The sequence below is a fragment of the Nycticebus coucang genome, chromosome 6 (genome assembly GCF_027406575.1).
Source record: "Nycticebus coucang isolate mNycCou1 chromosome 6, mNycCou1.pri, whole genome shotgun sequence".
Classification (NCBI taxonomy): domain Eukaryota; kingdom Metazoa; phylum Chordata; class Mammalia; order Primates; family Lorisidae; genus Nycticebus; species Nycticebus coucang.
The window spans coordinates 106,797,953-106,819,328 of NC_069785.1; the positions used below are offsets into that span (position 1 = coordinate 106,797,953).

General features: G+C 43.0%; 1 protein-coding gene across 4 annotated transcripts in view; it reads right to left on the reverse strand.

Annotated features, from left to right (window-relative positions):
* Nucleotides 1-21,376, reverse strand: part of LOC128589067 (HAUS augmin-like complex subunit 8) — a 54,253-nt gene that overhangs the window by 21,188 nt on the left and 11,689 nt on the right. The window contains exons 5-10 of one of the 4 annotated variants that reach the window (XM_053595934.1): nt 21,005-21,115; nt 18,292-18,362; nt 17,638-17,703; nt 17,373-17,531; nt 14,997-15,138; nt 12,711-12,852 (exon numbers count right to left, since the gene is read on the reverse strand). In XM_053595934.1, the coding sequence (XP_053451909.1) occupies nt 12,711-12,852; nt 14,997-15,138; nt 17,373-17,531; nt 17,638-17,703; nt 18,292-18,362; nt 21,005-21,115 (691 nt within the window). Of the gene's footprint in view, nt 1-12,710; nt 12,853-13,070; nt 13,110-14,996; nt 15,139-17,372; nt 17,532-17,637; nt 17,704-18,291; nt 18,363-21,004; nt 21,116-21,376 lie in introns of those variants that run through there. The other 3 variants (XM_053595937.1, XM_053595936.1, XM_053595935.1) reach the window with 3 other exon arrangements.

Consider the following 21,376-nt stretch of genomic DNA (forward strand, 5'->3'; position numbering starts at 1 on the left):
AAGTAAAGAAAAACAAAAATGGACTCTAGATATTGATCATGGAAACATATGCCCCCAGATTTATAAAATGAATCCTACTTGTTTTGAACAATATGATAACCTACATCACCATAACATAGTCAGGGATATTGACTCCCCACTGACAGAACTGGACAGGTCATCCAAGCAGAAACCAAACAAACAATGGACTTAAACACAACCTCAGAACAAATGGGCCTAACAGATATATTCAGTAGTGTTGGAGTGAAATGCTCTGTATACATGTTCTTCTCAGCTTGGATCATTCTCCAAGATTGATTATATTCTACCACACAAAACAAACCTCAACACATTAAAAAGAATAGAAATTATACCTTGTATCTTTTTGGACCATAATGAATAAAAGTAGACCTCAACTCCAACAAAAACCTTCATCCCCACACAGAGTCACAGAAACTAAACAACCTTATGATGAAAAATAGCTGGGTCAAGAAGGAAATGAAGAAAATCATTAGATTCTTTGAACAAAATGACAATGAAGATATAAGCCATCAAAACCTAAGCTTACTACCAAAGTAGTCGTAAGAAAGAAATTTATTGCATTAAATGCCCTCATCCAGAAGTCTGAAAGAGTGCAAATCACCAATCTAAGAGTCATCTCAAGGAACTGAAAAAAGAGTAATCCAATCTCAAACCTACTGGAAAAGAACCAAAATTTAGATCAGAATTAAATGAAATTGAGAATAAAAGAGCCACAGGCACTGCCCAGAAGAATTGGGCAGTGCCTGTGGCTTAAAGGAGTAGGATGTTGGCCCCATATGCCAGAGGTGGTGGGCTCAAACCCAGCCCCAGCCAAAAACTGCAAAAAAAATAAATAAAATAAAAACCACTCAGAAAAATCAATGAAACAAAAAGCTAGTTCTTTGAAAAGTAAATGAAATTGGCCAGATTAACAAGAAATTAAAGATCTCTAACAAACTCAAAAATGAAAAAGGGTAAACAGATACCACACAAATCCAAAAGATCATCATTGATTACTACCAAAAAACTCTATGCCCAGAAATTTGAAAATATGAAGGAAATTGACCAATTTCAGAAACCATACTACCTCCTTAGACTCAGCCAGGAAGAAACATAACTCTTGAACAGACCAATACCAAGCACCAAAACTACAACAATAAAAGACTTGAAAAAGGAAAAAAAAAATAAATAAATAAAACAGTCTTGGACCAGACAATTTTACACCAAAATTCTATATTGCAGAATCTATCCTAAAACATTGAGAAGGAAGGGACCCTCCCCAACTCCTTCTATGAAGTAAATATCACCCCAATACCAAAACCAGGAAAAGACTCAACAAAAAAAAACAAACTACAAATATTAATGACTATCAATGCAAAAGCACTCAGTAAATAAAATTCTAGCAAAACGGGGAGAGGGGTTGGGATGCTCTCACTGAATGGGCATAGGGTGGAGGGGTTGGCACACCTTTTACGTGTGGGACATAACCACAAGATGAACTCTACCTAACTAAATCAAATAGTTTGACCTGATTGCTTGTACCCTCGCATTAACCTAAAATAAATTTACTCAAAAAAAAAAAAAAAAAAAAAAGAATTTATCTACACATCAAAAAATAAAAAATTACGACCAGGTGGGCTTTATGGCAGGGATGTCGCACTGGTTCAACATACACTAATCCGTAAATGTAATTCACCACATAAAGCAAAGTAAAAACAAAGACCACATGATCCTCTTAATAGACAAAGAAAAAGCATTTCACAAGATTCAGCATCTTTTTAAAATAAGAACACTTAAAACAGGCACAGATGAGACATTTCCTACACTGATAGAAGCTATGACAAACTTGAAAGCATTTCCACTTAAAACTGGAACCAGACATGTCCATTAATGCCACTATTTAACATAGTACTGAAAGTCATAGCCAAACAATTAGGCAAGAGAAGGATATAGAGGGTATCCACACAGACAAAGAGGTGGTGAAACTATCACTCTTTGTTGACCAGATGATGTTATACTCAGAAAATCCTAAGGGCTCAACCACAAGACTCCTGGAAGTGATCAAGAGCTACAGAAATAGCTTGGGATATAAAAATCAGTGTCCACAAATCAGTAGCCTTCATACACAGCAACAACAATCAAGCTGAGAATCAAAGATGCAAGACCTTTTGCAATAGCACACACAGAAAAGTAAATACCTGAAATTTACGTAAGAAAGAATGTGAAGGGGGGGAGACAAGATGGCGGACTGAAGCCAGCTTTCAACAAAGGCTCCCGTCCAGAAGGAGAGTTAAGGGACAGGAATTTAGTAAGTATCCTGGTGGACTTGAGCCTCACCAAGAGAGAAGGCTGAAGAACGCAAATCAACACCGCTGAGGCAAGCTGTGATCACAAGGACGCAAACAAAAGGTACAAAATCCACCACCAAGCGGACGGGAGTCCCCCTCCCCCATGAGACCGGCTCAAGAGCCCCAAAATTGAACAAGCGGGCAGAAATTAAAGGCCCTCCCACTACACTCCACGGGAGAGACCTTCTAAAAACTGGACCTACCTCCCCTACTGGGGTGCCGTGGCGTTCTCCTGCCGGACATAGGGCTGAATAAAACTTTGGGAATCCTTTGCCGGCAACCCTGAATCCCCGGCGCTCCCCTCCCGCCCACTGAGGTCTGGAGGCCTGTCCCCTAGGACTTCGGATCCTTGGGTGATTTCTCAAGGGGAGTGGACAGTCCCCGAGTTGCGACTGGTCAGCATTGACTCTGAGGCGCGCGAGTGAGAAGAGGGCAACGGGCTGAGGGGGAGTCACGCCTCGGCACTTCCCTGCGGTGCAGTGCACCAACCCTCCCCGGGCACAAGACTGAATCAGACTCTAGCCTCCCCGCTGAGAGCTGAGAAGCCCCTACTCTCACTCGGGGTCTGAGGGACTATCCCCCAGGAGTTCAAATCCTTGGGTGATTTCTCAAGGGGAGTGGACAGTCCCCGAGTTGCAACTGGTCAGCATTGACTCTGAGGCGCGCGAGTGAGGAGAGGGCAACGGGCTGAGGGGGAGTCACGCCTCGCGGCACTTCCCTGCGGTGCAGTGCACCAACCCTCCCCGGGCACAAGACTGAATAAGACTCTAGCCTCCCCGCTGAGAGCTGAGAGCCCCTACTCTCACTCGGGGTCTGAGGGACTATCCCCCAGGAGTTCGAATCCTTGGGCGATTTCTCAAGGGGAGTGGACAGTCCCCGAGTTGCGACTGGTCAGCATTGACCCTGAGGCGCGAGTGAGGAGAGGGCACCGGGCTGAGGGGGAGTCACGCCTCGCGGCACTTCCCTGCGGTGCAGTGCACCAACCCTCCCTGGGCATACGGGCCCAAGACTGAATAAGACTCTGGCCTCCCCGCTGAGAGCTGAGAACCCCTACTCTCACTCGGGGTCTGAGGGCCTGTCCCCCAGGAGTTCGGCTCCTTGGGTGATTTCTCGAGGGGAGAGCACAGTGCCTGAGCTGCGTCAGGTCAGCGCTGACTCTGGGATACGTGAGCGAGGAGAGGGCACTCTGCTGAGGGGAAATCAAGCCTTGGCGGCACTTCCCTGCGGTGCAGTGCAGGAGCCCTCCCCGGACCGTAGTATTGCGTAAAACTGAATGAAACTCTAGCTTCCCCCCGTCCCACTCCCAATCGGGGTCTGGGGGCCCATCCCCCAAGAGTTCTGATTCTTGGGGGATCTCTTAAGGGGTGTGAACCCAGCACAAACTGCGGCCGCTCAGTGCTGACTCTGGGGCGCGGGACAGAGGAGAAAAGGGTCGCCTGAGTGCCCACACCAGAGCAGCAGTTCCCTGGAGGTAGATCAACAGCCGTTTTTTCTTTAACGGCAGAACGCTCACTTCTGGATATTCTGAGGCCACACCCCCTGTCTCCCTGGGCAACCAGAGGAGGCCACCGGGTGACGCGGCTCACAAACCCGGGAAGCTTCCAGGGCGGGGCCGACCCAGAGAGGTGTTCAGATGCAATTCTCCAGCAGCAAAGACGTTTGAACTCAAAACAGCCCGTCTTCTGTAGGCGACGACAGGAACAGAGACAGAACCTCACAAAGTTGTCTGTTCTGTTCTGTTAGCAGCATCCATCAGGGACGGGGCTAAGCCTGAGTGAACACCTCCTTCCCATCACCTGCATCAAACACTCAAACATGTCAGGCCCCATCTCCTCCTGCTAGATAGCGGCAGTCTGCGGGGGCCTGGCAGACTTCCTTGCGATTCAGGCAGGTGCAAATCCCTGGAGTGTCTGTTCACTGCAGGCAACTGGGTTAGCCATCTGCAGAGATACCAGTGACTGGGTCCGACGGAGGGGCAAAGTGGGGAAGGAGACGTCAACCTTCCTAGACTGCTCTGTTTGCTGGGTGGCTCCTCCTGACTCCACGCTGCACTGGGGTGAACTGTGTCAGAGGAGTAACCAGGCCCCTGTGATCCAGTTCCCAGAGACCTCTTGAACCCTTCCACCCGAGACAAGTGCCGATTGAGACAGTTGATTCGGACCTTTTGAACTGGGCTAATAGACTGAGGACTCTTCAGGCGGTGCCCTGGGTGTGCGATTGTAGGAAGGTTTGATTCTCCTTTTCCAACTGGGGCCAGAGGTGGGCAGGCGGGGTGACTTAATTGCTGATTTTTCCACACAGCTGAGACTTCAAGCCAGAGTAGAAGTTGCAATAGGATCGAACAGAAACCAGCTGAAAACAAGACAGAACCACTTTGCTCCACCACACCAGACAGGGCCCCAGTTTCTCAGGCCACAACACTGTACGGGCCCTCGATAAAACCCCAGGGGAAAAACCAAAGGGAGTAAACCATGGGGCGGAATCAGCGGAAAAACTCTGGTAACATGAATAACCAGAATAGATCAACACCCCCAAGAAAAGATATGGCAGATATGATTGAAGATCCCATTCATAAACAACTGGCTGAGATGTCAGAAGTCGAATTCAGAATTTGGTTTGCAGACAAGATCAATAAAATGGAATTAGGAATTCGAGGAGAAATTCAAAAATTGTCTCAAGAATTTAACGAATTTAAAGACAAAACCACCAAAGACTTAGACACACTGAAACAAGAACTTACAGCCCTCAAAGATATGAAAAATACAGTAGAATCCCTCAGTAACAGAATGGAGCAAGCAGAAGAAAGGATTTCTGACATTGAAGATAAAGTCTTCGAACGCTCCCAATCTCTCAAAGAGGAAGAGAAATGGAGAGCAAAAACGGATCACTCACTCAGAGAACTCTCAGATAATTAAAAAAAAAACAATGTAAGGGTTATAGGAATTCCGGAGAACGATGAAGTGGCTGCCAAGGGCACAGAGGCCCTTCTACATGAAATTATGAAAGAAAATTTTCCAGACATGCCCAGAGAATCTGAAATTCAGATAGCAGACAGCTTCAGAACCCCAGCACGATTCAACCCCAATAAGCCATCTCCCAGACATATCATAATTAGCTTCACTAAAGTTAACATGAAAGAAAAGATTCTCAAAGCAACCCGGCGAAAGAAAACTATAACGTACAAAGGTAAGAATATTAGAATAACTGCAGATCTCTCTGCTGAAACTTTTCAAGCAAGAAGAGGCTGGTCATCAACTTTTAATCTCCTAAAGCAAAAAAACTTTCAACCCAGGATCTTGTATCCAGCTAAATTGAGTTTCATCTATGATGGAGAAATTAAATACTTCAATGACATTCATATGTTGAAAAAATTTGCCATAAGTAAACCAGCTCTTCAGGATGTTCTCAGACCTATCCTCCACAATGACCAACCCAATCCTATACCACAAAAGTAAAATCACCCAGAAACTTCGGATCAAACTCCAACTTCCACAATGGCGAAAGGATTAAAAATGTCCACTGGACCTTTGAAAAACTCGATACCCAAAATTCCACCAGACTTATCAATACTCTCCATCAATGTGAATGGCTTAAACTGTCCTCTAAAGAGGCATAGGTTAGCTGACTGGATACAAAAACTCAAGCCAGATATTTGTTGCATACAAGAGTCACATCTTAACTTAAAAGACAAATACAGACTCAGGGTGAAAGGATGGTCATCCATATTTCAGGCAAATGGTAATCAGAAAAAAGCAGGTGTTGCAATTTCATTTGCAGATACAGTAGGCTTTAAACCATCAAAAGTAAGGAAGGACAAGAATGGTCACTTCATATTTGTTAAGGGTAATACTCAATATGACGAGATCTCAATTATTAATATCTATGCACCCAACCAGAATGCACCTCAATTTATAAGAGAAACTCTAACAGACATGAGTAACTTGATTTCCTCCAGCTCCATAATCATTGGAGATTTCAACACTCCCTTGGCAGTGTTGGATCGATCCTCCAGAAAGAAGCTGAGCAAAGAAATCTTAGATTTAAACCTAACCATCCAATATTTAGATTTAGCAGACATCTACAGAACATTTCATCCCAACAAAACTGAATACACATACTTCTCATCAGCCCATGGAACTTACTCCAAAATTGACCACATTTTAGGTCACAAGTCTAACCTCAGTAAATTTAAAGGAATAGAAATTATTCCATGCATCTTCTCAGACCATCATGGAATAAAACTTGAATTGAGTAACAACAGGAATCTGCATACCCATACAAAAACATGGAAGTTAAATAACCTTATGCTGAATGATAGCTGGGTCAGAGATGAGATTTAGAAAGAAATCACCAATTTTTTGGAACAAAATGACAATGAAGACACAAACTATCAGAACCTCTGGGACACTGCAAAGGCAGTTCTAAGAGGGAAATTTATAGCACTGCAAGCCTTCCTCAAGAGAACCGAAAGAGAGGAAGTGAAAAACTTAATGGGACATCTCACGCAACTGGAAAAGGAAGAACATTCCAACCCCAAACCCAGTAGAAGAAAAGAAATAACCAAAATTAGAGCAGAATTAAATGAAATTGAAAACAAAAGAATAATACAACAGATCAATAAATCAAAAAGCTGGTTTTTTGAAAAGGTCAATAAAATAGATAAACCTCTGGCCAACCTAATCAGGAAAAAAAGAGTAAAATCCCTAATATCATCAATCAGAAACAACAAAGACGAAATAACCACAGACTCATCAGAAATCCAAAAAATCCTTAATGAATATTACAAGAAACTTTATTCTCAGAAATATGAAAATCTGAAGGAAATAGACCGATACTTGGAAGCACGCCACCTTCCAAGACTTAACCAGAATCAAGTGGAAATGTTGAACAGACCCATATCAAGTTCAGAAATAGCATCAACTATACAAAACCTCCCTAAAAAGAAAAGCCCGGGACCAGATGGTTTCACGTCAGAATTCTACCAAACCTTTAAAGAGGAATTAGTACCTATATTACTCAACCTGTTCCAAAATGTAGAAAAAGAAGGAAGACTACCCAACACGTTCTATGAAGCAAACATCACCCTGATCCCCAAACCAGGAAAAGACCCAACAAGAAAAGAAAATTATAGACCAATATCACTAATGATATAGATGCAAAAATATTCAACAAGATCCTAACAAACAGAATCCAGCAACACATCAAACAAATTATACATCATGACCAAGTTGGTTTTATCCCAGGGTCTCAAGGCTGGTTCAATATACGTAAATCTATAAATGTAATTCAGCACATAAACAAATTAAAAAACAAAGACCATATGATTCTCTCAATTGATGCAGAAAAAGCTTTTGATAATATCCAGCATCCCTTCATGATCAGAACACTCAAGAAAATTGGTCTAGAAGGGACTTTTCTTAAACTGATAGAGGCTATCTACAGCAAACCCACAGCCAATATCATATTGAATGGAGTTAAATTGGAATCATTTCCACTCAGATCAGGAACCAGACAAGGCTGCCCATTGTCTCCATTGCTTTTCAACATTGTAATGGAAGTTTTAGCCACCGCAATTAGGGAAGAAAAGGCGATCAAGGGTATCCATATTGGGTCAGAAGAGATCAAACTCTCGCTCCTCGCAGATGATATGATTGTGTATCTGGAAAACACTAGGGACTCTACTACAAAACTCCTAGAAGTGATCAAGGAATACAGCAGTGTCTCAGGTTACAAAATCAACATTCATAAATCGGTAGCCTTTATATACACCAACAACGGTCAAATTGAAAAAGCAGTTAAGGACTCTATCCCATTCACAGTAGCGCCAAAGAAGATGAAATATTTGGGAATTTACCTAACAAAAGACGTGAAAGATCTCTATAAAGAGAACTATGAAACTCTAAGAAAAGAAATAGCTGAAAATGTTAACAAATGGAAAAACATACCATGCTCATGGCTAGGAAGAATCAACATTATCAAAATGTCCATACTACCCAAAGCAATATATAATTTCAACGCACTCCCTATTAAAGCTCCACTGTCATATTTTAAAGATCTTGAAAAAACATTACTTCATTTTATATGGAATCAGAAAAAACCTCGAATAGCCAAGACATTACTCAGAAATAAAAACAAAACAGGAGGAATCACACTACCAGACCTCAGACTTTACTACAAATCGATAGTCATCAAAACAGCATGGTATTGGCACAAAAACAGAGAAGTAGATATCTGGAACAGAATAGAGAACCAAGAGATGAATCCAGCTACTTACCGCTATTTGATTTTTGACAAGCCAATTAAAAACATTCAGTGGGGAAAAGATTCCCTATTTAACAAATGGTGCTGGGTGAACTGGCTGGCAACCTGCAGAAGACTGAAATTGGACCCACACCTTTCACCATTAACGAAGATAGACTCTCATTGGATTAAAGATTTAAACTTAAGACATGAAACTATAAAAATACTAGAGGAGAATGCAGGGAAAACCCTTGAAGAAATTGGTCTGGGTGAGTATTTCATGAGGAGAACCCCACGGGCAATTGAAGCAGCTTCAAAAATACACTACTGGGGCTTGATCAAACTAAAAAGCTTCTGCACAGCTAAGAACACAGTAAGCAGAGCAAGCAGACAGCCCTCAGAATGGGAGAAGATATTTGCAGGGTATATCTCTGACAAAGGTTTAATAACCAGAATCCACAGAGAACTCAAACGCATCAGCAAGAAAAAAACAAGGGATCCCATCGCAGGCTGGGCAAGGGATTTGAAGAGAAACTTCTCTGAAGAAGACAGGCGCACGGCCTTCAGACATATGAAAAAATGCTCATCATCTTTAATCATCAGAGAAATGCAAATCAAAACTACTTTGAGATATCATCTAACTCCAATGAGACTAGCCTATAATCACAAAATCTCAAGACCAGAGATGTTGGCGTGGATGCGGAGAAAAGGGAACACTTCTGCACTGCTGGTGGGAATGCAAATTAATTCATTCCTTTTGGAAAGATATATGGAGAACACTCAGATCTAAAAATAGATCTGCCATTCAATCCTGTAATTCCTCTACTGGGCATATACCCAGAAGACCAAAAATCACAACATAACAAAGATATTTGTACCAGAATGTTTATTGCAGCCCAATTCATAATAGCTAAGTCATGGAAAAAGCCCAAGTGCCCATCGATCCACGAATGGATTAATAAATTGTGGTATATGTACACCATGGAATATTATGCAGCCTTAAGGAAAGATGGAGACTTTACCTCTTTCATGTTTACATGGATGGAGCTGGAACATATTCTTCTTAGTAAAGTATCCCAAGAATGGAAGAAAAAATACCCAATGTACACAGCCCTACTATGAAACTAATTTGGGACTCTCACATGAAAGCTATAACCCAGCTACAACTTAACAATAGGGAGAAGTGGGAAAGGGGGTGTGGGTAGAGGGAGGGGAATCGGTGGGATCACACCTGTGGTGCATATTACAGGGGTATTTGCGAAACTTGGTAAATGTAGAATGTAAATGTTTTGGCACAGTAACTGAGATAACGCCGGAAAGGCTATGTTAACCACTGTGATAAAAATGTGTCAAATGTTTTATGAAGTGAGTGTATGATGCCCCATAATCATATCATTGTATACAGTTATGATTTAATAAAAAAAAAATAAAAAGAAAAATACAAAAGAAAAAAAAAAAAAGAAAGAATGTGAAGCATCTCTACAAAGAACTACAGAACACCAAGAAAAGAAATAGCAGAGAATATTAATAGATGGAAGAACATGCCATGCTTATGGCTGGGAAGACATTGTCAAAATGTCTATACTACTCAAAGCAATCCACAGATTTAATGCAATCTCAATCAAAATACCAATATGCCAGGTGTTGTGGCTCACAACTGTAATCCTAGTGCTCTGAGAGGCTGAGGCGGATGGATTGCCTGAGCTCAGAGGTTCGAGACCATCCTGAGCCAGAGTGAGCCAGAGATAGACAACCATCTCTACCAAAAAAAAAAAAAAAAAAGCTGGTTGTTGTGGTGGGCACCTGTAGTCCCAGCTACTTGGGAGTCTAAGGGCAAGAGAATAACTAGAAGAAAAAAAAAGAAAATTAAAAAAAATTTCAAACTAAGACAAGTGAAACCCAGTGGAAATCAAAATTCAAAAAACAAAAAATATCAACATCATACATTGAAATCTTTCTTTTTTTGAGACAGAGACTCAAGCTGTTGCCCCTAGGTAGAGTGCTATGGCATCACAGCTCACAGCAACCTTCAACTCTTGAGCTTAAGGAATTCTCTTGCCTCAGCCTCCCAAGTAGCTGGGACTACAGGCACCCACCACACTGCCCGACCATTTTTTGGTTGTAGCTGTCATTGTTTGGCAGGCCCAGGCTGGATTAGAACCTGTCAGCTCTGGTGTATGTGGCTGCTGGCACCTTAGCCACTTGAGCTACAGGCACTGAGCCCAGACACTGAAATTGTAAAGAAATAGTTCTATGTTTCGTGTGGAACTGGAAAAAAAACAAAAATAGCCAAGGCAATTCTACAAAATAAGAACCCATCAGGAGGCATCACATTACCAGACTTCAGGGTACACTACACACATGTAGCATGGCATTGGCACTAGAAATCTATGGAACAGAACAGAGAACTTAGGCATGTTACTGGTGTCATATCACCATCTGATCTTTGATAAAGAGAACAAAAACATTGGAGAATAGAATCCATATTTAATAAAAGGTGACAGAAGAACTGGTTAGCCACATCTAAAAGGCTGAAACTGGACCCACACCTCTTGTCACTGTCAACTGTTAAGTTTAAATATTTTATCCTTGGTGACTTAAGACATGAAACTCTACCAGGGGTCCTCAAACTATGGCCTGGAGGCCACATAAGGCGATATGATTGTATTTGTTCCTGTTTTGTTTTTTTATTTCAAAATAAGATATATGCAGTGTGCATAGTAATTTGTTCATATATTTTTTTTTTTTAAACTATAGTCCGGCCCTCCAACGGTCTGAAGGACAGTGAACTGGCCCCCTGTTTAAAAAGTTTGAGGACCCCTGAAACACTCTAGAAGAAAGCATTGGAAACTCTTAATAGCAGTCTGATGAAAGAATTTATGAAGAAAACCCCAAAGGCAATTGCAGCAATAACAAAAATAAATAGAACTGATCAAGTTAAAAAGTGTCTACACAGCTACAAACACAATTAACAAAGCAAAGAGCCAAGCCTTCAGAGTGGAAGAAGATACTTGCATGCTACCAATTCAACAAAGGGCTAATCTATAAGGAACTCAAGAAAATAAGAGGTGGGCCGTCAGCTCTGGAAGACACAGGAGTGTGAGTGAAACAACCAACTTCCCAATGGCCGCCCCTCCCAAGAGGTTCCCACAAGCAGTTTCATAAAAAGCGAAGGTAATGCATGCACAGACCCCTTGTCAGGTCGGCATGCAGCTGCTCTGTGCCACTGTTCCTGCCCACAGCTTGTGACACCATAAGATGGCTGAGTAGAGGCAACTTTCATCAGAGGCTCCTGTCCAGTGGGAGAGATACTGAACCGAACGGACTCAGTGAAGCTGAAGGTGAGGAGCTGAGCTAAGAAAGAAGATAGACAAGTGCATATCATCTCTGCTGAGGCAAGCTGTGACTCCAAGAAAACAAATTTAAGGTATGCAGGCCATTGCCAAGAGGATAAGAGGCCCTTCCCCCAAGCGGGAAGTTTGATGTGGGCTCTCTGCAAGCAAGCAAGTAGGGAAGGAAAGATCTCTCATTTTACCCCACAGGAGAGACCCATTTTACCCTCCCTTTTTCATGGAGGTCCCACTTGTGAACCTAGGCATCATCCTACCTGGCATACAGGCAGAAATAGTGATATAAATCTATGGAACAGAGAACTTAGGAATGTAACTGGTCTCATATCACCATCTGAGCTTTGACAAAACATTCGAGAACAAAAACATTCCTGAATAGAATCCTTATTTAACAAATGATAATAGAATAGGTTAGCCACATCTAAAAGGCTGAAACTAGACCCACACCTCGTCACTGAGCAACTCACTAGATTGTTCCAACTTAACTGAGATGCTATGGTAGAGCTCACAGGTAAGAGCAAGCAAAAGACACTTGTGCCATACAATGGAATAAATATTTTCCCTGCAATTCTGAACTCTCAACATGGATGACAATGACATCGGCTGGCTTTGCCCATGTTGTGCAATGTCTGGGGGGAGAATAGATCACTTAGGGAACTGAACTCCTTCTAAGTCCTAAGGAGAACTTAGAGCCACTCCAATAATACAGCTGCCAACAGCCACATCCTGCCTGGATGGGGTGGCCCCTTTTTCTTAAAATACTTTGAGATACCTTCTGAGCTCAAGGTCTTTTTCCACAGTGAGGTCCTGGAGTTCACTCAGGAGGTCCAGTGCCTGCACATTTTCTTCTGATTTTCCAATGGCAAGGTCCCTCAGGAGTTGTTGAGTGGTCATCAATTCAGCCTGAAGGGTATCTTTGGGAAAAAGGGTCATCAGTGATGGATTACAGGTGCTCAAGGCAACAGAGGCATGAGTTGAGCGTTTCGCTAGATTATTCTAACCTAACTGGAGATGCTATGGTAGAGCTCTCGGGTAAGGGCAGGCAGACGATGACACTAGTACCTTGGTGCCTTCTTTGTCCCTTGGCCTGAAATCATGGGGGCATGAGATAGTGGAACAGGCATATCCACTAGGTGGTCATTTGAACAGATCTAGAATCCCACCCTGGCATCTGCAACAGAAACCAACGTAAGATGTAGTGAAGGCAACACAAGACACGGCAAAGGCTGTGCTGTGTCTGTGTCTGTGTCTGTGTCTGTGTCTCCTGGGGTCCCCCAGCCAGACCATGAGCAGCTTAAACATTTGAATTCCCATTCCTAGCACCCCTGCACCCCCTGAGCAACCAGAGTACACATACCATGTACATTAAGGCAATGCATGTCTCTCCAACACACATTTCTAGGCCAACTGTATATTAGAATCACATTTTGGCAACCTTGCAGGAGGCTTACAGTGTCTTTTCCCTCATGTTGCAGACTGAATTGTGTCCACCAAAAAATGTACATTCCAGCCTCCTCTCAAGTACCTGTGAATGTGCTGTCAACTGGAAACAGGGTCTCTGTGGATAATGAGTGACTGAGGTAAGATGAGGTTGTTAGCGTGGGCTCTTACCCAATACGTAGGGCCCTTACAACACAAGGGAATCCTAGATAAAGAGAAGTGAATGGAGAAGGCCATGTGAAGACATAGGCAGAGACTGCACTGATGCAGCCACAGGCCAAGGGGTGCTGGCAACACCAGAAGCAAGGCCTAGGATAAATTCTGTCCTTGAGGTTCTAGAACAGTGGTTCTCAAACTTCCTAATGCCGTGAGCCTTTAATACAGTCCAAAGGGCTTGCAACCCACAGGTTGAGAACTGCTATAAGAAACTAATCCTGTCAATACCTTGATTTCAGACTCCTGTTCTCCCAGACTGTGAGGGAATAAATTTGTTTTAAGTTACCCAGTCTGTGGTCATTATTTGGGCAGTCACAGAAAATTCATAGTCCTGATCTCAGCTCCTGGCCACCACCTATAGAACTTAGAGATGGAGCACAGGAGTTTCAGATGTGGAAGTTACTGCTGTTACTGTAAAATCAGAACCCAGACACTGACAAGCATCCAGTAAGAGAAGTGGTAAATTTTATTCACCCATATGAGGGATTCTGTGTCATTATACCCTTTCAATAACGACTTCCAACAAGGACAAATGCGGATGAAATATGTGGTAAACTAAGATATGTATGGCTTGACAGAAGTCTGTTTAAATAGGTTATGCTGCACTAAAAACTAAAAGGAAATGTGCCGACAGGCAACATGTCTATCCCAGAACCGTGACACTACCCACAGGCGTGACTTTTTCCTATATAGGTGACTGAGGTAAGATGAGGTCATTAGGGTGGCTTATTTTCCAAAGTTCAATGTCATATTGTAAAAAGATCTATTTTACTAAGAGTTATTTCTCTGAGGCTGCCAATAAAGCAACACTTTTTGCAATCTTGGACTGTATTTGTATTCTGCCTCATATGAGTTGTGGGAGGGTTCTACAGCGGCATCCACCTCTGAATTTTAGACAGCAATGCTCTTCTACAGCAGCCTGTAGAAGAAACATCTTTAGATGGCCCATGAGAGCTCTTCTCGGAAACCAAACTCTGACTTTGGGAAGACACTTGATATAAAGAACTCACCGAAGTCTTCCAGTGGAAGATTAGGTGGGAAACCTATGCACAAGGGGGACCTCCCTGCTCTGCTGAGAAAGCAAGCAGGATAGGGCTGGTGGTCTTGTGGCTCCTGCCAGCCTCTGAGGCACATCTGTAGGGCCCAGGGGACTGCAGGCTAACCCTACAAGAATACCTTTTGGCAGGACAGGAAATTTGATCCCACAGCCCTGGGATCAAATCCCAGAAGTTACTTACTCAAGACTAAACCTTTAAGGAACCAGTCTTACCAACGCTTACTGTCCTCTGCCACCTCTGGGGAACCAGACACTTTTCATAATGACATCAGGCCTGCAGGAAGCACTGACATGTGCTCCTCACCCTGCAGGATGTATGGTGTTGCTGGATGCCCAATGCCCTACCTAAATATTGCTGCTTGTCTCTTCCCATGTGGACTAATCTCACAGGGAGCTCGTGCCGGGTGGAATCTAGGGCCGTGGCAAATGTCTTGTATTGTTCCTTAAAGCGTGTGGCCACTTCCTCGAAGGGGCTGAGCATCGTAATCTGCAAGCAGAAGAAAAGGGGTCTGAAGACCCTGCAGTCACCAAAGTTTAACAGCTTGTACAGGTTAGGATATGGCACTGGCCCTTTCCTAAGCCCAAAGGGGGTCAGAGCTCAGGAAGCTTCTGAGGGTTCAGGCAGACTGTGCATTCTTTTCTTCCTGGCAACAGCCCAGCAGACAGTAGGGTGGCACAGGCCCTCACCGTGGACGTGTATCTGCCTTCCAGTGTGTTCTAGGTATGGGGCCTCCACTGGCATCACAATGGACCCATGAAGGTTGAGCCCTCCTGTTTTGGAGAACTCCATTTAAATGCCTGCCTTCCACAAGGCCACATCAGCATGGCCAACCTTCTCCCCACACGTCATCTGGGTCTTCATGGGGGTGTGTGAAAATATACAGTTAACCCCCAAACAAATAAGGGCTATGGCTGCCAAGCCCCCACTCCCAGCAGTAAAAAAAAGGGCATATAATTTTGCTTTGGAGACAGGAACTTACTCTGGCACCTGGGCCAGAGGGCAGTGGCACAATCATAGCTCTCTTCCTTCACGATCTTCCTTCCTTGGCCTTGTGAGTAGCTAGAACTATAGGCATGCACTACCATACCCAGCTAATTTTTTTCTAATTTTTGTACAGATGGGTGTTCTTCCTCAGGCTAGTCTTGAAATCCTGGCCTCATGCAATTCTCCTGCCTCAGCCTCCCAAAGTGATAGGATTACAGGTGTGAACCACCATGCCTGGCAGCATATAACTTTTAACTCCCCCCAAATTTAGACACTAATAGCCTATAGTTGATCAGAAACCTTATAACTGTTGATTAGCACAGTAATAGACTATCATCTACATATATTTTATGTATTTATGACATATCTAAATTTCTCTTAATTTTTTTGGTATTTCTAGAGTGTAAGGTTCATCTGGTTTTTTTTAGTATATGTGCTGCTGAAGCGAGCATACATCTGTGTTCTTTTTTTTTTTTTGAATTGCCATAAATTGCTAACAAATTTTACAATGTATTTATTGAATACAATCTATAAATAAGTGTACTTATGCAGGTCAAACTCACGTTGTCTAGGGGTCAACTGTATTTGGTTCACTGTTTTTTCTTTTCCTTCCACTGTACTCAGCTCCAGGCCAGGCCCGGCTGCAGGGATACTCACATGAATCTGCTGGATCTTACAATTTGAGCAGTATCCCTCCAAATTCATTTTCTTTTCCCCCTCTTTGTGCTGTGGTACCATAGCTCACAGCAACCTCAAACTCTTGGGCTTAGACAATTCTCTTGCCTCAGTCTCTCTGGTACCTGGGACTGCACATGCCCAGCTTCTTCTATTTTTAGTAGAAATTTGGTCTCATTCTTGCTCAGGCTGGTATCGAACTCCTGAGCTCAAGAAATCCACTTGCCTGAGTCTCCCAGAGTGCTAGGATTATAGACTTGAGCTACCACACCTAGCTCAAAATTTCTGATGTCCAACTCCAAGTACTTTGGGTTGTGCCCTTATTTTGAGACAGGGTCTTTATAGGGTCAAGTTAAAATGAGGTCATTAAGGTGGGCCCAATCTAATAGTACTGATGTCTTGAGGTGGAATTTGGACACAGGTACACAGGGAAGACATGTGAAGAGACACAGGGAGAAAACCACCACCCACAAGCTAAGGAGAGTGACCTGGGACAGATCACCCCTCACAGCTATCAGAGTCAACCCTAGTGATGCCTCCATCTTGGACTTTCAGCCTCCTGAATCAGAGAGAAAGAATTGTGGCACATTGTTATAGCAAACTCTGGGCAAGGGGGCCCATCCCCCTGGACAGTTCCTTCAGGGTTCCTAGGGTTTGTTATGTGTCCTCCCCGCAAATGGATACCATTGTCCCAGCACTGACCACATGGCTTTAAGACTAATGTATCTCCCACCAGCACACTGACCTCCCAGAACAGTCCACCCAGAGTACATCATCCTGTCCCTGCACATGGCCAGTAGGTCCTCAGGGAATATTTCCGCAAGTCTATCAGTAAGGTCCCACTTACTGATTGGCACTTTACGCTAGAATCTCATTCTCTGAGAAACTATCATATACCAACACCTGGACCAGAGTGTGCATGGTCCCAAAAGCCCAGCAAAGGTTAAGAGTGAGTAAGCAGAGAAATCCTATTACAAAGGCTCCCTGAAATGGAGGGGAGACAGCCTCACTGGAATTCTCAACTCAGAGGCCCTGGTCATAAGACGTTGCCCAGAACTGACCTGGGTATCAAGGACATCTTCCAGCTCCCGCTTCTTCTGACAAAGGAGAAGTCGGCGCTTCAGGTCATGGGCCTTCTTCTGCCACTTCTCCTTTTCTTTGTCCAACACTAATAATTTCTTTTCTGCCTCTTGTTCAAACTGAGCAAGACCCTTCTCCATCTGTTCAATGATAAAGGAAGGCTCAGGCTGGAGGGAACTCCCTCCCTGTGGTTAATCAAGGCTACCCTTTCATCCACATTAGACATGATCAAGGAACTGCTTTCACCTTTTCTGACAGCAGTATAAACAGTAGCGTTTGTGACTCCATCATTTCCATTTGTTTGTACAAATCCTTAAGAAAAGGAAAAAGACTCTGAGTTTCCAATGAACTAGTATAAACCCAGTTCCCCTGAACCCCCAGCAGGGGAGAACCATGATGTGTATCTATTTGATAATTTGGGAATTCTCTACTGTAAGTGGACCTGGTGCCTATTTTTTTAGTCTTTTCTAGCCCTCTGTGGGAAGGAATAGGAAGTCTGCAGCAGCCAGCAGTCAGAGGCTAGCTGAGGGCAGCCACAGACTCGGTGCTGTGCCAGGACCAGAACTCAGTCCCCCTGTCCATGTGTCCTGAGACCAGAGCTCAGTTGTCCTCCTAGCAGGGGAAGGGCCTGGCCCCACATCTTACCTAGCACAGCACCAGCAGCAGGGGCCCCAATCCTACTTTAGACGACCCCTTGTTAGTATCTACTAATGTGTGTGTACTTGGAAAAACAAACTCTATAAATGATATAAGAACACTTATGGTCTTAATTTTTATCCTAAATGGCACAACTGTCTTGTTTGCTCCAGGAGCCCTAAGGTCTTGAGCGATATGTGGCAGAAGCCAGCAGCTGAATCAGATATACGCAGTCTGTTAATGAAACTCATCTCAGATACTTACTGGACATTTTTCCATATGAGCAGGTTTTCTTGACTTGGTTTTCCTTTCTAATTGTCCCACCATTCTTTCATCTAAGATAAGAAGAACATATTAACAGTGAGAAGCACATACAAATGGTCTCTCATTTATAATGTTTTGGCTTTGCAATGGGTTTATTGGGATGTAATCTCATCATAAGTTGAGGAGTGTCTGTACTGACAATGATTCAGTCTAAGATTATTCAACTTGGCCAGGCACAGCGGCTCAAGCCTGTAATCCTAGCACTCTGGGAGGCTGAGGATTGCTGCTTGAGCTCAGGAGTTCGAGACCAACCTGAGCAAAAGTGAGACCCCATCTCTACTAAAAATAGCCAGGCATAGTGGTGAATGCATGTAGTCCCAGTTAACTGGGAGGCTGAGGCAAGAGGTTTGCACAAGCCCAAGAGTTCGGGGTTGCTATGAGCTGTGACACCACGGCACTCTACCCAGGGTGAGACAGTGAGACTGTCTTTTTTTAATTATTATTTTATCATTAAAATTTTAATCATTAGGCATATAATGTCGCATATACTCTGTTATAAACATTTTTAAAAGCTATGTTTTACAATATGATACCAAGAAAACATAGCTGATATAGGTTATATAGGTGAACATTTTAATTGTGTAAGAAATATCAGAATACTGTTACAGTGATAGAAAAATATCTTCTTTGTAATCGTTCACATTCAGCAATAGTGAAAATGCTCTCCATACACATCAGCTCTGAACAACTCCTTTCATGTCTGTTTCAAACTCGCTATGCCATCTATTGCTATTTAGATGATTGCACAGTTCACCATACAAATGCATCCCACTCACATCCTAAATAAGTCTGATGAGGCAGATAACTTCTCAATCACAAAAACTTATAAGTATTGTGTAAATAAGCATGGAAACCAGACCTGCTGTAATCAGGAGGAACAGACAACTCTAAAAGGAACACTGCACGTGTAACGCCTGCTGCATTTGTACCCACTGGCCTGCATTCTCTGCCTCCCTTCCTTCTCTGTGAAGTGCTGAACTGTAATTACACTAGAAAGTTACTAACAGGTGTAATATGAGAGAACTGTGTTTAAGAAAGCAAGGCTTTCAGATAAGTAATCTCCAAATATTTCCTATCTTATGTATTTTCATGATCTTCCTTATAAAGGAGTGCTTTGTGTGCAACACCTGCAAATAGCAGTAAGTCTACATTTCACTCAAGCCCAATCAAGGACATGAAGCAGACCACAATGGCAGCAATGATTCCCAGGGCAGCATGTGCAAAATCCAATATTTTGCTGTTTACATCATTGTGATCAGAAATGTCCCCAAACTTCCTTTCCTATTGCACTTGAACTGATTCCCCACAATTCTGACAAACATCTCCTGCGACATGAGGTTGTCATCAGCCTGTGTGATCCCCAGTTCACTCAGCCTTTTCTTCATCTCGCCTTTTTGGATAGAGGCAGCAACTAGTTCATTTATAATTTCACAATTTCCCCCGACTGGCTCAGAAATGTCAGATCTTTCATGAAGCTCCATTTGACCAGCTGCACATTGAAGTAGCTTTTCCAGACCCACTCTGCCAGATGCATCTGCCTCTCCACTTGTCTGAAGTCTAAGTGCTCTATTTTTTTAGAGCCCATAGATAAAGTCTTTCATAAGCTACTGCTTTTTTTTTTTTGAGACAGAGCCTCACTATGTCACCCTGGGTAGAGTGCTATGGCATCACAGCTCACAGCAACCTCAAACTCTTGGTCTTAAGCTATTCTCTTGTTTCATCCTCTCAAGTAGCTGGGACTACAGGTACCCGCCACAACGCCCGGCTATTTTTTGGTTGTAGTTGTCATTGTTGTTTGGTAGGCCCAGGCTGGGTTCGAACCCACCAGCTCCAGTGTATGTGGTTAGCACCCTAGCCGCTGAGCTATAGGCACTAAGCACATAAGCTGCTTCTTAAGGCAAGGCCATCTATTCCATAATTTCTAAACTAGCTGTTTGCCGATTTGTATGCAAGAGAACTTTGACATTATTATAAATCTGTTTTACTCTTCCCAGTGCCTTGAAAAAATCCCCCTTTACTTCCTTAAAAATGCCTACAAATTCTTCATTGATGGCTAAACGTCTATGTTCAGTATCTCCACATAAACTTCAAGTCTGCAAACTATTTTCAATGTAAAAGGTTGAAAGTGCCTTGAGAGCTTCCAACATTTCCACTGATCTGTCATCAATGCATTTATTCTTTGAATCCCAGAGTCCAAGGACCTACTAAAGAAATTCCAGTATCAATGGCACTGTACTCTACTCAGGACACAGAGTGATACTACTTCCATGAATTTCTGTTCATAGGATGAACTTAAGATACGTACCATGTAGCTCTTGTACAGTGGGAGACTGTCTTAATAACAAAAAAAAAAAAAATCAGGGTGGCACCTGTGGCTCAAAGGAGTAGGGCACCAGCCCCATATACCAGAGGTGGCAGATTCAAACCCAGCCCCGGACAAAAACTGCAAAAAAAAAAAAAAAATCCAACCATTATTCAGCTTTATAATGCCCTTAATGAGGCATTAAATACATTTGACTTGTGTTATTTTAAACTTACGATAGGTCTTTCGGAATGTTGACCCCATTGTATGTCAAGGAGTATCTGTACTTTGGGAGCCTGCTGAAATCTGTTGCAATTCCTAACTAGTAAAAGAGGTGGTAAAACTATTTACCCTTAATAACAGAGAGATCCAGGTCAGGTGGGGCCATGTCATGCCCTTCCAGGAATGTGGACTGTAGGTGATCTCCTGTGACATGAGGTTTTCTGATCCCCCTGCTTTCTGCTGTCCGGACAAGAATCCCCCAAAATTAGCACAGTGAGATATTCTACATTTAAGCCAGGAAACAGGCAAGTTTTGGGAATAATATCACAAAAACCCAATTTCTTCATAAACAAAGCTGATAAATCTCCCAGCCATCAGTTTGAATCTATTTTTAATGTACAACTAGAAAAGAGACATTCTGGACGGTACTTATGGCTCAGTGAGTAGGGCACTGGCCCCATATACCAAGGGTGGCAGGTTTGAACCCAGCCCCAGCCAAGC